Raw genomic sequence first — 15316 nt, 5'->3', positions numbered from 1 at the left:
TCATGTTTTGGGAATCCTTTTGACCATAGAGCCCCAGTCTTTCGGGTGGGTGGTGGGTGAGTGTTGAAATCAGAATTGGTGTCCTGAGCCCACGTAGTTCCCGCAAAACCTGGAACCACCAGGTGTGTCTTTCTGCCATAAGACAGCGGGAGGTTACAGGGAGTGGCGCCTGGTCCGAAGGCAGGGCTGGGTCAAACAAATGCTGACTCCCCACTTCTCATGGGGTAACCCCCAAGGCACGCTAATAACAGGCGAGAGTTAAACGGGAAAAGTTACTACCCATCTTCATGTATTACTTACATACGTTAACTGTTTTAATCTTCCTATAACTCCACAAAGTGGAAATTATTTTCCCCACTTAATAGATGAGAAAATTGCAGCATCAGCATCGAAGTGTAGGTATGCTGTCGGAGGCAGGTGTTTGTTTATTCGACTGCCATTGAGCATTCAATTGGAAAGAAAACTTTCCACTGTAAGTATCCAGCAAAGTGAAATTTTAGACTTGTAAGAGAACCTGTAGCGGAGGACCCTCGCCCCCTACTGGCCTCAGCCTCACACTGCAGCAAGAGAGATGAAGGTCAGAGCTGCGGTGGAACCACTAGGGCCTGAGGCCTGGAGGGGCGGGGCTCCGGCCGTGGGAGGAGCTCTGGGGCCCCGCCTCCTCGCGGAGAACGTGTCATTTCCGTCCGCCGAAAAACTCACAACGCTTTGAGTGGAACCGCGGGCCGAGAGCCTCTGATAGTACCTCTTTGGTCGGAAGTGGGGAGTGAGCTAGAGCACGGGTGAGCGTTGGGCCGAGGCGGGAGCGCGCCAGGTCCTCGGCATTTGCCCCGGGACGTAGGGGTCCCGGCTCCCCAAAGACCGAGCCGGAAGTCCTGACCGGGGAAAAAGCCAAATCCTAGGCTGGCGAGTGGGTGGGATTACCCAAACCTGTAGCGGATGGAGGGAATTCCAGTGAGGGCACGGGAGGAGGCGGGACTTCCTTTAGGCACGGAAGGCGACTGCCATCCAAACCTATTTACCTACGTGCCCTTAGATAGGCTCACAAGGTGGCCAAGATGGAAACGAGGAGCGGCCTGTGGCTGGAGAGCCCCCCTGGGGGAGCACCCCCTATCTTCCTGCCCACGGACGGGCAGGCCCTGGTCCTGGGCCGCGGTCCCCTGACCCGGGTTACCGACCGGAAGTGCTCCAGAAACCAAGGTAGGCAGGAGGGGGGCTTGACTGGAGGGGGTGTGGCCTGCTTCCTTAGCGGGAACACTGGTTGGGAAAGATAGTCAACTCATTAAAGGACACGCTTGGCCACCAGGCGAAACTGTGTGGTGCAGCCGATTCTAAAGTTGTCAGGTGCCCTCTGGGGAGCACAAGAAGAGAGAGGCTGTGTCCGAACCAGAACTAGCAGACCCCCGGGGGTGGGGAGGGTACCAAGCCTATCCTGAGACAGTTGTCAATGAGCAGAAAAGGAGGCTTACAGGCCACCGTGAACGTTTGGGTCAGTGAACGACCCTTGTCAAGGAGAGAGCCAATCCTAGGGAGAAACGTACTAAGCAGCAATGAGTGTTGCAAAGCAGAGATGAGTGGTAACGGGCCATGACCTGCACCTAACCACACTCCTCGCCAGTTCTATACAGAAAAATTCCCACCCTGTCCCTAGGCGAAGACCAGCGTCACAGGTAATGCTAAGGCCTTTTGCCTGGCTGCTGTTTGTCAAGGAGTGAGCCAATCCTTTAGACTTAAACCGCCTCCTCCTCCTCCTCCTGAATGGGTGCTGTAGCGCCATCTTGTGGCCTGACGCTGGCCATGCTCCCCGGGAAGGAGGGAAGCTATCGCCCAGGGATGCATGTCCTGACTCCACCCTCTCAACCCCTCAGTGGAGTTGGTCGCGGACCCTGAGACTCGGACGGTGGCTGTGAAACAGGTACCAGTTCCTCAGCAAGGCCTGGAGGTGGGGTCGGGGAGGAATCCCAGTCTAGCAGGCCCGAGGGAACAACCGGCTCGGAGGGAAGCAGGTGTGGCCAGTAAAGCACCTTGAAGTGTTGCCTGCTTTGATGCAATATCCATCACATTTAAACGGGATAAGACTGAACACCTGTAACTTTCCCGAAACCCTGATTGGTGGTACACAATGAAGAGGCAGGGCTTAGGGGTTTGATTGGCAGGTGGGGAAAGGCAAGTCCTCTCTGGGTTGGTTGACTGGAGGTTGGGTGGTGGAGCTGACCTCAGCTCTTCTCTATTTCTCTGCAGCTGGGAGTTAACCCCTCAACTGCCGGGACCCAGGAAATGAAGCCGGGGTCTGAGGGTTCTCTGGGAGTGGGGGACACACTGTATTTGGTCAACGGTCTCTACCCGCTGACGCTGCGCTGGCAAGACACCTGCACGCCGGAATCCCAGCCAGGCACCCCTCCGGTGGGACCTAACAAGGACGACGATGTTGAACAACAGAAGAAGCGGATGCGGAAGTCATCCCCTGGCTGGGAGAGCCTTCAGAAGTTGCTAGTGTTCACCGCACCCGGGGTGAAGCCCCAGAGCAAGGTGAGGGCCAAGCTGGAGACTGAAGGGGCCACCACAGACTGGGAATGCAACCCCGTTTGTTGTGTGCCCCTGGGTAGGTCAGTTAACCTCTCTAACCCTCCACTTTCCTGAGAAACGCACCTGATGATAGATTCAGGGGTGGCTGTAAGCACCGGACTCCTGCCTGACCCCTAAGCACCCTATAACTGTAGCAACAATGAGGCTCATTCCAGCAGGAGCTGTTGTGATGGTGTGTTCCTTATGTGTAGACAGACTCGCGTTCAGGTGCTGTCACGCCACTCTCTGAGCCCCTGTTCTCTCACCAGTAAAGGGGGGGTGGTCCAAGAAAGCCTGGAGGCAGAGCCCGATGCTGCAGTTCGCACCCAAACAAAACCTGGCTCCTGCCTCATTTGCACGGTTATTGGCCCTTCCAGGTGGAGGTCAGGGTGGGTAAGGTATGAACCCCATTATGAAGACTGGAATACTGAGGGGTGTGGGGGAAGGAGAAGACGGGAGGGAAGACTTCAGGCTCTGCACCCCGGCGTTGGGGATGCATCTTCGCCGGGCCTGGCCTTACGTGAGGTGTGTGGGCTCCCTGGCTCACTTTCCCCCTCCCGTAGGGGAGTGTGGTCACAGGGCTGACAGGTACCAGCCTGAGGGAATCAGAGGTGCCACTGCCGTTCTTTTTTCTTGGTGACGCCAGGTGGCCGGCTTTGATCTGGATGGGACCCTCATCACCACACGCTCTGGGAAGGTCTTCCCCACCGGCCCCAGTGACTGGAGGTGACAAGAGAGGCAGGAGAAGGGGGTGAGTGAGGCTCCTGCCAGGCCCCAGGTCACCTTGACCCTTTCCTGCCCATCCTAGGATTTTGTACCAAGAGATCCCACGGAAGCTCCGGGAGCTGGACGCGGAGGGCTACAAGGTTTGCGGATGCGTGGGCCCAAACTGGGGGGGGACAGGGCACAGTGAAGCGGGCACTGGGTGACACCTGCCTGTTCCTCAGCTGGTGATCTTCACCAACCAGATGGGCATTGGGCGTGGGAAGCTGTCAGCAGAGGAGTTCAAGGCCAAGGTGGAGGCTGTGGTGGAAAAGCTGGGAGTCCCCTTTCAGGTACCAGCTGCACAAGAAGCTGAAGAGGGGTGGGGGGGGCAGAGACCCAGAAGAGAAGGGGGATCAGGGCTGGGGGGCGTGGCAGAGTTCTAGAGACCCTGAGGGAGGGAGGGGACAGAGTCCTGGCGAGGTGGTGGTCCAGAGGAGAGAACAGAGAGGGAGACAGACCCGGAGAGGGGGAGGTCCTGCGTGTGGTTACTGGGACAGAAACCCATCTTAAGTGGCCCTGGGAGCTCTCCTTTGATTGGTCAAGGATGGCAAAGCGTGCTTGGGTCCTGTGTGTCCTTGAAGGACTTTAGGGACTCAAGGAGTGGTCTCTGTCCCCATCTGGCCCACAGGTGCTGGTTGCCACACATGCGGGCTTGTACCGGAAGCCAGTGACCGGCATGTGGGACCACCTGCGGGAGCAGGTGAGCTGCACGCAGCCCGCTGGCTGCTCTCCTCCCCCTGCTGCGGCCCCTCACTCCCCGCCCAGCCTCCTCCCTCTGGGTGATGCTCCCTGGTGCCTCCTCCCATTGTCCTTGACTTGCTGTTCAGCTCTCATGGCCTCATGTTGGTATGTGAGGCCAGTGAACTTCAACTGAAAACCGGGGTGGTAGAAATCAGTCACTGACTCATCACTTGTCAGAGGTCCCTCAGCGTGGCCCAGGGCCCACACACTGAGAAGGGCGCTGACTGTGGACTGACTGTAAAACAGTGGGAGGCCACGAGGCCTGACCAGCCAGGGTGGTCTGTCTGAGGTGCCACTGGAGTCGAAAGCTAAAGGTGGTGAGGGAGGACGCCAGGTGGATGTCTAGGCTCTTGAAGAACCTTCCAGACCAGGGTCACAGCAGGTGCAAAGTACTGAGCCCCATGAGTTAGGGACGGTCAGTGAGGAGGCCCTTGTGGCCAACGAAGGGGACTACAGGCCAGGTCAGAGCAAGCGGGCATCGGATAGGTGGGGCTGCCTGGGGGAGGGTTGTCAGCAGGAGTGGGGACCGGCGCCCTCTGGTGGCTGAAAGAGGAACAGATGGCGAGTTGGTCGGTCTGACACAACTGCAAGTGAGAAGCCCGGCTGCTGAACTGGAACGTGGGGCTGGAGTGGTTCGAGTTCAGACCCAGGGCTCAGAGGAGCCCGTTACGGCTCCAGAGGGACAGATGTGGGAGTCAGTTCCTTACAGCCACGTCTCCTGTACCCCCCAGGCCAACGAGGGTGTGCCCATCTCCATTGGGGACAGCATCTTCGTGGGAGGTAAGGGCTCAGGGGTGGGGGGAGTGTGTGGCTCCTTGGAGCTGAAGGCCGGGCGGGGGACTCGGGTTCCTGAGGCCGCAGGTGTGTTCTGTGTGCATCCTAGATGCCGCTGGCCGCCCCGCCAACTGGGCTCCCGGGCGGAAAAAGAAAGACTTCTCCTGTGCAGACCGCCTGGTAAGCCCCGCGCGCGCGACACACACGCACGCACGCACGCACGCGCTAAGGAGCCTCGCCCGGCTCGCCCCCTGCCTGACCTCCGCCCTCACCCCTAGTTTGCCCTCAACCTGGGCCTGCCCTTCGCCACCCCCGAGGAGTTCTTCCTGAAGTGGTCGGTGGCCAGCTTCGAGCTCCCAGCCTTTGACCCGGTGAGCCCCACAGGAGCGGGCGGGCGGGGGCGGCAGTGGAGTCAGGAGGGGACTCACTCCTCGCCTCTGTGCCCCCAGAGGACAATCTCCTCCTCAGGACCGCTCTGGCTGCCCGAGTCCAGCTCCCTCTTGAGTGCCGACCCTGAGGTGGTTGTCGCCGTGGGATTCCCTGGGGGTGAGACACCCCGACCCCCGACCCCGAGGTGCTCCGGCCCTCCTGGGGCTCCCACTGACACTGTCCCCCCTCCCAGCTGGGAAGTCCACCTTCCTCCGGAAGCACCTTGTGTCCGCCGGATACGTCCATGTGAACAGGGTAGGTCCCCTCCTGCCACCGCTCATCTCCTGGTGGGATCTGTTCCCCCTGCTCTTCCAGGGTCACCCTCCTGCCCCCCCCTCCCCCCGCCCCATCCCTCTCCTCCTAGGTCCCTGCCATGATCTGCTCTCTGCACACCCCAGGACACGCTGGGATCATGGCAGCGCTGTGTGAGCACATGTGAGGCAGCTCTCAAACAGCAGAAGCGGGCGGTGATTGACAACACCAACCCAGACGTCGAGACCAGGGCCAGGTACCTGGGGGCCCCTGGGAGGTGCCTGTGGGGCGGGTCCGGGCCCCTTACCAGCCCCGCCCCCACAGGTACATCCAGTGTGCCCGAGATGCCGGCGTCCCCTGCCGCTGCTTCCTCTTCAGCACCACCCTGGAGCAGGCGCGCCACAACAACCGGGTGAGTGCCCGTGACCCCCACCCTCCACACACATGGCACCCCCAGCCTGACCAAGCTGACCCCTGATCTCTGCCCCTGCAGTTCCGGGAGATGACGGATTCCTCTCACGCCCCCGTGTCCGATGTGGTCATGTTCGGCTACAGGTAGGCACCACCAGGGCAGGCTCTGCCCGGGGCACCTGGGGCGCCGCTGAGCCTCGGCCCCCCTCACTGCCCTCTGCCCTCAGGAAGCAATTTGAAACCCCAACGCTGGCCGAAGGCTTCTCCGAGATCCTGGAGATCCCGTTCCGGCTGCACGTGGAGCCACAGCTGAAGCAGCTCTACCGCCAGTTCTCTGAGGGCTGAGCGCCGGCCCACCCCTGCCCCTCAATAAAGTTTTTCTTTAAGCTTGGCAGGCATTTTGCTGGGACGAAGGGTAGGCCACCCAGCCCTGGGCAGGCCGCTCCCAGGACGACCGGGAGCACAGACCTGCCAGGCCTGGGGCTCCTGGTGCAGGCCCCGCTGGGGGCTGAAGTTCTCCTGGGCAAAGGGCGAGAACTAGGCTCTTCAGGCTCTGGCTGCAGGCGCTGTAAGAGGATGGCCCTCTGGGCTTTGAAAAGACTTTATTGGGAAAACGTACGCGGGTGGGAACTGTCCTCGGAGACATCTCAGGACGCTGTCCTCCATCTCCCTGGGCAGCCGTGACCTCCAAGGGCCCCTGCTCACAAGCATCTGATCTGGAGCAAGGGGACAGGGGGTGGGCCTGAACTGGGGCTCCAAGTAGCCCCCAGGCCCCCCTACTTGGCTGCTAGGACCTTCAGCGAGCCTGCGGGGGTCGAGGGATGAGGAAAGGGCCTCTTCCTGCCCCACCTGGAGACCCCCAGAGCCTGGAGGCTGCCAAGCCTCTCACTCACTCTGGTCTTGACAAAGCCAGGTCGTGCTACTCCCCAGACCCCCCACATACATGTCCAAGTTCAGCCTACACTCCTCCAGGCTGCCACTCACCGGTCTTGGCGGGGGCCTCGTCTGTGACTCCTGGAGGGACCCAGACCAGGGTGGCCACTACCCCCCCATCTGCAGGGGAGAAGCCAAAAGAGAGAGTCAGCAACAGGAAGGGCAAGAGCGAAGGGAGGGCAGAGGCAAGCAGGGCTCTTAGGGGCCTGGGCCCTGCCCCCGCCTCACCCCTCGCTGCTGCTGCTCCTGCTCCAGGTTCCGCTGCAGGACCTGCTGCTGGTTGGCGATGACACGCCGGATGCCGCTAACGAAGTTGCTCTGGTCGTGGGGGATGAGGCCGATGAAGATCTTCTTCTCCGAGGAGTACAGCAGCATGAGCACGCGGATCTCGCACGAGGCCTTGTAGGAAAAGTGCACGCAGCCGGCCTGGCGGGCACGGGCCTGGTCACTGGTGGCCCTGGGTGCAGAGGCTTCTCCCACCGCACCCGGCTCAGACCACCGGGCTCGGACCACGAGGGCCGGCATCCATCAGGGCCGGCGTCGCTGCCTGTGCGAGCCCGGTGCGTTTCCCCTCCCCCTCGGGCACAGTGACGACTGTCCAGGGCCCAGCCGGTGCTGTGCAGAAGAGCCCAGGACACTGTGCCACCTGCTGTCGGGAGCACCACCTACACCAGAGGGGCAAGTACACAGAACGCCCCTGAAATGGAGCCTGGGACACAGGCTGCAGGATCCGCCCTGGCTGAGCCGCGCAGAGGCGTCACCAGCAGAGACGCCAGCACTGGGGCTCCACCCTGTGCACAGCCCGGAGTGCTAACTGACCCCTGCCCAAAAACAGCAGGCAGGACGAGGCTTGCTGGCTCCTCCCTCTCCGCAAGGCTGGGCCATCGTCCTGTCACAGGTCAGCCCTCTGTGCACCACTCTGGGCGGGGCTCCAAAGGCTTTGAAGAGCCTGGGACACACCCCTTGCCACAGGGGTGGTGGCCTGTCTGCTGTGCACCCACTGGCTCCGGGGCCACGTGGGCTCAGGGCCCACAGTCAGTGGTCTGGTGCAGACGGACGGGCCGACCCCAGGACGACGGGGCCCTCGGGCAGCCCTGTGCCTTTACACTTGACCACAAGTGGAATAGACAACCGGCCCCTCAAATACACACCGGCGCAGCTGGGACCACTTCAGTGGATTTAAAAGAAATAGGTGAGACAAGCGTTAACCCTCCGTAACAGACACTGGGGAAGTGGACGACAGCCACAGCCTGCAAAGAGCCATCAGACAGACCGCGGCCCAGCCCCGGGAAGGGGCCGCCCATGCGGCACTCTGAGAGTTGGAGGCTGACACACCTCCCTGCAGGGAGGGGCCTGCAGGAGCCCAGGTTTTCTCCGGGAAAACCTACAGTGACCAGGGTGTCCTGTCCTCTGGGACAGCAGGAGAAAGGTGGCAGGGGAGGGCCAGGGAGCACAAGGCTCGGACAGGCCAGCGCCAGCCTTCTGGGCCCAAGTCCCTGCCCTACAACTGCCAGCAATGCCTTTGAGCCTCAGTTTCCCTATCTGTAAAATGACACCAGGACAGCACAGGACCCGGGGAAGCCGAGTGGCCCAGGAGCCAGTGGGTGCACAGCAAACAGGCCACCACCATCGGCTGCTGGCACCCCCAGCCCATCCCGGGGACAAGGGTGTCCCTGGGTTCATCTCACTTTCACTTAGACACCTGGGGGATCTGGCGGTTCCTACCCTGCAGGGCCTCTCCCCGCCCCGCCCCACTCACGAAGCCGTTGTCCATGATCCGGCACAGGCTCTTCAGCGTCTCCAGGTCCTTGGTGAAGTGGAACTGCACCAGGCGGGAGTTCCGGAACAGTGGCACCAGGGTGGTCTGTGGGGACGCCGCGTGGGCGGCTCCATGAGCCCAGGGGCCCAGACGGCCCACTGCCCAGCTGCCCTGGCCCTCACCCCTGCCCACGCAGTGACTGGCTCTGGGGCCCAGTGCCGGCCATCACATTGCTGTCCCTCCAGTGAGCAGACTCTCCTGCAGCTGGCTCCCCAGGGCTCACTCCCTCGCCGCCCCAGGGCCCCAGGTGTGGGGCCCCGCGCCGCCCTCCACTCACCAGCAGCTGCTGAGGAATGAGCTGCATGTACAGTTTCCTCGGCCACTGCTCGGTCCTCCTGCAGGTGGGAAGGGACAAAAGTCGGTGGCTGGCTCTCACTGAGACACCTCCCCCAGCCCCAGCCCTACACTCACAGGATCTCCCCCTGGTTCACGTAGACGTGCGACGGCAGCCATCTCTTGGCGCGACTGTTGGGCTCGGGCCTGGGCTTTTGGGGGAGGGAGAGGGGAGGCATCAGCAGTGGGTGGGCCCAGCAGGGGCCTGCTGGTCCTGAAGTAACCGGGCCGCCAAGGGCTCACCTCCTGCCACTCCATGACCCCACTCCATGCCAGGAACTTGTTGTTGATGATCTGGACGGGGCCGGAGACACCGCCAGGCCCCACTGCCTGCAGGAGGAGGCCAGGTGGGTGGGGGTGGTGTGGGCTGGTGCCCCGGCCCCACCCGAGCCTCCCTCTCCACCCCAGGCCATTGGTCCCAAGCCTGCTCACTGCCTGTCCCCAGATCCGCAGACAGCCCTGGCCTCCGTCCTGGCCCCTCGGCCTAGGGCGCAAAGCCCACAGGGTCTGCCTCACACCACCCTTCCCGTGACGAGCGGGCCCCCTGCCCACCCACCGCCTGTCTGCACACACGTCCTTCCTCCTGGGAGCCACCCGCAGTCCCCCCCCAACCCTGTAAGGCCTCACTGGCCCGCCTGGGCCTGGGGCGCACCTGCTTGCGGGTGGTGATGACCTGCCGGATGGCGTTGACGAAGCCACTCTGGTCGTAGGGGATGAGGCCCATGAAGATCTTCTTCTTGGACGAGTACAGCAGCATGAGCACGCGCACCTCGCACGGGGAGATGTGGGGGAAGAGCATGCAGCCCGCCTGGGGGAGGCTGGGAGTCAGGGACCTCAGCCTGCTGCCCAGGGGCCGAGAGCGCCCTTCCCTCATCACACGAGCCTGCCCCAGTGGCCATGGGACAGAAGTCCTCAGGGTCGACCCTGTGGCCCCCAAACAAGGTCCACAGCCAAAGCACTGAGCGAACTAGTGTGCCCCTCAGCACCCCCACCTGTGCATCTGAGGTCAGGGCTGGGGCCCCAGGGGGCATGAGGACCCCAGGACTGTCTCCCGGCCACACTCGCTCCAATGTGAGCCCTGCCCAGTGAAGCTGCCTGTGCAGGTGGCTGCCAGTGGGGGCCCGCCCGCCCGGACTCCTCCTGCTCAGACATCAAGGGAGGGGAGAGGCCCCTGCACCTCAGGAGTCCTGGCACCCACAGTACCCCTAGAGTGGTGGTCCGTTCCAAAGAGGAGGAGGGACTGGAGGGGACCCCAAAGTCCCTTCCACTGGACTCCTGGGCAGAGGACTTGCTCCCACATCATGCCCGACCCTCCCTAGCACCTGCCTCCTCCCACAACCAGACCCCTGGGGGAGGGTGCTGCCAAAACCCAGGCCCAGAGGCAGGGGCTGTGGGGAAATTCAACCCAGGTTGAATTTCAATTCCAGACTTCCTGTGTCCGAACCCCAAACTGACACCTCAGCGGCCCGTGTTTGCAGAGCACAACCTGTGCACTCAGACCACATGACACAGACCTCCCGCAGCGGCCCCCGGACCGGGCCCCTGCCTGCCCCACCTGGCAGCGAGACAGCCGAGCCCAGCATGGACCAGTCCCTCCCTCAGTCCCTGGCCACGTCCCTTCGCCAGGTTCCTGCCACCTCCTGGACACCAGGAGGCTAGTTCGGTTCCCCCCTGGTCACTGACGTCCCTGTGGAAGGTGGATCCCTTTACTCTGCTCCACTGAGAGGAACCTCTGAGACCCACTTACAGACAGGCTGGCCCACCATGGGAGGGGGTGCCCCTCAGGACAGCTCACTTGGACTCAGCCCTGGCCTGTCCCAGCAGAGCTGGACACTGCCACCAGAGTGCCCATGAGGCCCCTGCCTTTCGCAGCCCCCACCCCGTGCCCTCTGGCCCACTCACGAAGCCGTTGCCCATGACGCGGCAGAGCCCCTTGAGGGAGTCGCAATCTCTGTTGGTGAAGTGGAACTGCGCCAGCTGGGAGTTGCGGAACAGGGGGCCCAGGGTGGTCTGGGGGCAACAAGAGGACAGCAGGGTCACTGCTTGGGGCAGGGTGTGTAGGGGGAGCAGGGTGGGGGTGCAGGGCGGGCCTCACCAGCAGCTGCTGTGGAATCAGCTGCATGATCAGCTTCTGCGGCCACTGGTCAGTCTCCCTGTGGGAGGAGAGGGTCAGGGGGGCCCCGGCCCCACAGCCACCCACCTGCCCGTCCCCGGCACTCACAGGTTCTCGCCCTGGTTCACGTAGGCCTGGCAGGGCAGGGTGCGCTTCAGCTTCGCGCTGGAGTCAGAGTAGGGTCGGCGCTTCTGCGGCGGGAGCGGGCGTCTCGTGACACAGCCCAGGTGCCTGTGCTGTGCTACCCACGGGGCACCCCCAGCCCCACACCTGACACAGGCCGCTCACCTCCTGCCACTCCAGGACACCGCTCCAGGCCAGCAGCTTGTTGCTGAGCCGGTGCTCACCCACCACCAGGCCCCCAAGGGTGAGCCCAGGCGAGGATGGCCCAATGGGGCCCAGGGCCCCGAAGACCCGAGCACCTTGCTGCGGAAGAGGAGTGGGGAAACTGAGGCTGGAGCAACCACACGAGCCGGCCATCTCCCACTCACCCCAGAGGCGATGTCGCTGTATGCAAACCCAAACTTCCCACTCGGAAACACCCAAGACGACATCCAAACCCCTCGTCCCAGAAGTCAAGATCCTGCCTTGATGGAGGGCCGACCTCATCTCCCCCCCCCACCCCAGCCCGCTTGTCGCCTCAACACCAGCAGCCTGTGCAAGTTCCATGAGAGCCACCAGCCGACTTCCTGCTCCAGCCCGTCACTACAGCTGCACTCTGGGCCTGGAACACCCCCCCCCCTCCGCTGGGGAGTCACCGCCCACTCACCCTCCCTGATCAAAGTCTCTATTGAGAGACCCAGCTCGGAAGCCAGCTCTGGGGGTCCAGGGGTGTCCTCGAAGCCCTCACAACACACAAGCCAGCCTGGGCCGTGTCGGCCTGTCTACCTGGCACACTGGCTTGCCCTGTGCCCCCACGCTCAAAGCCCTTCCGAGCACCTCATAATCGTCAAGAAAAACTCCAGGCTCTCCCTCCGACTCCTGCCAGCCTCCCCCAGCGCTGCCCGCCCTCGCTCCCCCCTCCCACATCCCAGCTCGAAGCCATGTCAGCCTGACTCCCAGACCACAGGCACACACAGTTACAGAAGCATCCAGGGAGGTGGGGACCCGTGCGGAGGAGGCATTGTGACAAACACCTGGAGGGGACTCAAACGCACTGTCTCAAGAGCGTTTGCAGAACACCAGAATGTTCCAGCGGTACAGCCAAGGAAAGCTACACATTCTCAGAGCACACTCTCCCAACCATCTTTTTTTTAAACCAAAAACATCTCCAGCAAACACGTGAAGGCTTCAGAACAGCCTGGCGGCAAGAACCCCAGGAAAATCTCACTCGTAAGTGCCTCCAGGCAGGAAAAAAAAAGTCTCCATGGCTGTTCCTTTCGTCTTCTTACTAAAGGGCACTGCACATTTTCCGTGAAGCACCCATATGCCCCCTGCCCCAGCATACTGACAGGCAGTTAGCTCTGGGCATGTGGTCCTGGGAGCTGGGAAACTGCAGGAGTGAGGGAGAAAGCCTGATGCAGGGTGTGTGCGGGCGGGGGGAGAAAGAGCGCTCAAGCACCACAGCCCGGGCAGGGAACTCCGGGAACTCCGGGAACACAGGGAAAGCGCCCAGCTGGAGGGCCCAGGCAAACACCCCCGAGGACCCAGTCAGTCCGCGCAAGCTCTAGGGACACGTGTCAAAGTCTGTTTATCCTGGAGGGCGGGCTTATCTCGCAGGACTTGAAAGGGGTTTTGGTCTGGACCGTGAAGCCCAGGGACCAGTGGCGAAGATCGGGGGTGGGGGTGGGGCACGTACAACAGCAGGATGTACAGGTCAAGTGCAACCCTAAAGGAAATGTCCCCTCAGGGCAAGTGTTTGAATGCTGCAGCCTCTGCCATCGTTTACTGCACCAGAAAGCCGATCTAGTTAGTATTTGCAAGGGTGAAAGCCGTATGGAGAAAATAATGTTGAAGGGTCCAAGAAGTGCTTTAGTAGATGTGAATGCTGATGAAAGAGGAGGGCAATGGAGGCAAAGGGAAAGTTTGGGGAGATGTTCCGAGTCTGGGTATGTAAGATCAGAGGAAGCCTGCTTAAGCCTCCGCGCCACGGACAACGTGGGGACAGAGCAGTCGAGAAGCCAGCTTGAGAGCCAGCCTAGGGTAGAACGCACATCTGGGCAAGCGTGTGCATAGTTTGGCTGTGCAGGAAACGTTGGGACGCGCAGCTTTACCGCTCCAAGTAAGCTTTCATTATTAAGATTTTTTAAAGTATGTGCATGTTTTAAGGCCGGGGAAAGACTGTGCAGCTTCATGTACTGGCAAAGTTAAATGTTTATGTTTAAGGTCTGGGCTTGTTACTATGTGTAAGCGCATCCCATACCTGGGCGCGCCAGCAAATCCTGGGCGCACACGGTATGGGCGCCGTGCAGAACGCCCCGGGGTGCAACACCTGGGCGCGCGAGGGCAAGACGCGGTCCCTCTCACCTCTGTCCCCCAGACCCCTCCTTCATTTCCAGATCTCCTGCCCGCAGGCAGACGAACTTTCCAATTGGAAAAACGAGCGCGCACGCCGGCCAACGTTTGTAGTCGGCCAGCCAGCCCCCCACCCCTCGTTTAAATCCGGCCGCCGAGTCAGCAGTAATTTGAGCCCTCGCCACCCCCGTACCCCACCCCCGCCACCCCGGCCCGAGCGCCTAACAAAGGGGAGAGCCCAGCGCGTACCACCGAGGGGTTCTACAAGGGAACCCAGCCCCGGTCCGGACCACCCTTCGTGGCCACCCGGGAAACCCCAGAGGAGGGGGCCGCGGACAAAGACCGGAGCACGGGGGCGGGGCCGTGGAAGACTCTGGAAAAATGGCGGGGGGCTCACCATGGGAGGGGCCGAGCGGGCCCGGATCCGCGGAGGCTCTGGGCCCCGAGGGCTGGCCGGCCAGGAGCGCGAGCGGGCGGCGCGCACCGTGAAGGGCCGCGGGGGGCGGCCGCGACCCCCAAGGGGGCCCCCAGCGCCAGAGCGGTGCGGGGCGCGGCGCGGACGGACCATGGCAGGCGCGGGCCGAGCAGACTTGAGGGGATAAAACGGGCCGCAAAAGGGGCTGCGGGCTCCACCGACTGAGGGGCGCGGGCCCGCGGCTCTGGGGGGAGACGGGTTGAGCTGTACCAAGCGCGGGGGACGCGCAGCCGGAGAGGGTCGCCACGGCCGAACCACTGCGGCGAGCAGGGGAGCGCGGCGCCAACCAAGAGCGTCCGCGAGGGGGCGTGGCCGGGACGTACCAAATATGGCTGGGGAGCTCCGGGAACGGAAAGGGTGTGTGGGGCGGGGAATACGGCAATTGGAAGTTACTTCGGGCCGCTTGAGCCCGGGCGGGAGCAACTGAGAGGACGTGAGAGACGACTTCGGGGGACCATAGCGAAGAAAGCCATATTAAAGGGCGAAGGGGTGGGGGGGTGGGGGAAATGAAGTAGAAGACGATACCAAGTTGGCTGCAGGATGGGGGGCGGGATCTGGCAGATTTTACTCGGAGCCCTAGACATGCGGAACCGGGGAGGACCAGCGCTCTCATGGAAAGAGGGAGAAGGAAATAATGGACCTGGGTGTCGAGGGAATCTACCTGGAGGTTTGGGGATACGGGTCGTACCCTGCATCAGACGAGGACTTAAGATTTGAAGGCTGTGACGTGGCTAGGTCGTCAGGGGACCACAACTTCCAGCGGCCCCCGCGCGGGCGGGGCCCGGCCGAGCCAGGCCAGCGACCTCTGGTGGCGCCGTAACTCACAGCTGCGTGCCCATAGGCCCCGCTCCCTAGGCTCCGCCCACCGCCTTCTCAGCCTCCCGCAGCTTCTGGCTCCCGCCTTTCAGGACCATTCATTGATTCCCTCATTTCACTCAATTAAGTGACTGCATAGTCCCTTACTAGTAGCTGTGTAAGATTTCTTGCTTAAACTCCCTGTTTCTTCTTCTTTTCTAAGAAAGCAGGGAAGGAGAAAGAGAGGAAAAGGAACATCAATGTTTGGTTGCCTCTCGTGTGCCCCCCACTGTGAACCTGGCCCACAACCCAGGCATGTGTCCTGATGGGTAATCAACCAGAGACTCTGGTTCACGGGCCGGCGCTCAATGCCCAACCCAGTGAGCTACACCTGGCAGAGCTTAAATTACATGTGTCTTAAATGTGGCTAATAGCTAATGTGAGGGTCAAATGAATC

At 62.0% G+C, this 15316-nt stretch overlaps 2 protein-coding genes across 4 annotated transcripts; one reads left to right on the top strand and one right to left on the bottom strand.

Annotated features, from left to right (window-relative positions):
• Positions 1–654: 654 nt before the first annotated feature.
• Positions 655–6328, top strand: PNKP (polynucleotide kinase 3'-phosphatase). 3 transcript variants are annotated; one of them, XM_053659648.1, is made up of 17 exons: positions 655–782; positions 1041–1200; positions 1869–1915; positions 2242–2529; positions 3212–3291; positions 3374–3431; positions 3513–3620; positions 3959–4030; positions 4803–4851; positions 4955–5025; positions 5124–5216; positions 5295–5391; positions 5468–5529; positions 5673–5786; positions 5855–5938; positions 6020–6081; positions 6165–6328. In XM_053659648.1, exons 2-17 carry the CDS (start codon positions 1059–1061, stop codon positions 6280–6282), a joined length of 1545 nt encoding a protein of 514 aa, XP_053515623.1. In that variant the 5' UTR covers positions 655–782; positions 1041–1058; the 3' UTR covers positions 6283–6328. The 3 variants fall into 3 exon arrangements, with proteins under 3 accessions (XP_053515623.1, XP_053515622.1, XP_053515624.1); XM_053659647.1 differs by having other exon boundaries at positions 656–782; positions 1037–1200; XM_053659649.1 differs by lacking the exons at positions 655–782; positions 1869–1915 and having other exon boundaries at positions 1115–1200.
• A 194-nt stretch (positions 6329–6522) lies between these two features.
• On the bottom strand, positions 6523–14471 carry PTOV1 (PTOV1 extended AT-hook containing adaptor protein). The gene is made up of 13 exons (XM_037140854.2): positions 13987–14471; positions 11424–11561; positions 11244–11326; positions 11118–11175; positions 10925–11032; positions 9675–9830; positions 9266–9352; positions 9101–9174; positions 8967–9024; positions 8630–8734; positions 7099–7296; positions 6922–6990; positions 6523–6653 (listed from the first exon to the last, which is right to left on the bottom strand). Exons 1-12 carry the CDS (start codon positions 14155–14157, stop codon positions 6979–6981), a joined length of 1248 nt encoding a protein of 415 aa, XP_036996749.1. The 5' UTR covers positions 14158–14471; the 3' UTR covers positions 6523–6653; positions 6922–6978.
• Positions 14472–15316: the final 845 nt, after the last annotated feature.

The sequence above is a fragment of the Artibeus jamaicensis genome, unplaced genomic scaffold, assembly GCF_021234435.1.
Source record: "Artibeus jamaicensis isolate MK-2021 breed Jamaican fruit bat unplaced genomic scaffold, CSHL_Jam_final scaffold_804, whole genome shotgun sequence".
Classification (NCBI taxonomy): domain Eukaryota; kingdom Metazoa; phylum Chordata; class Mammalia; order Chiroptera; family Phyllostomidae; genus Artibeus; species Artibeus jamaicensis.
Note: the sequence above shows the minus strand (reverse complement) of the source record. Positions and strands in the feature narration are given on the sequence as shown.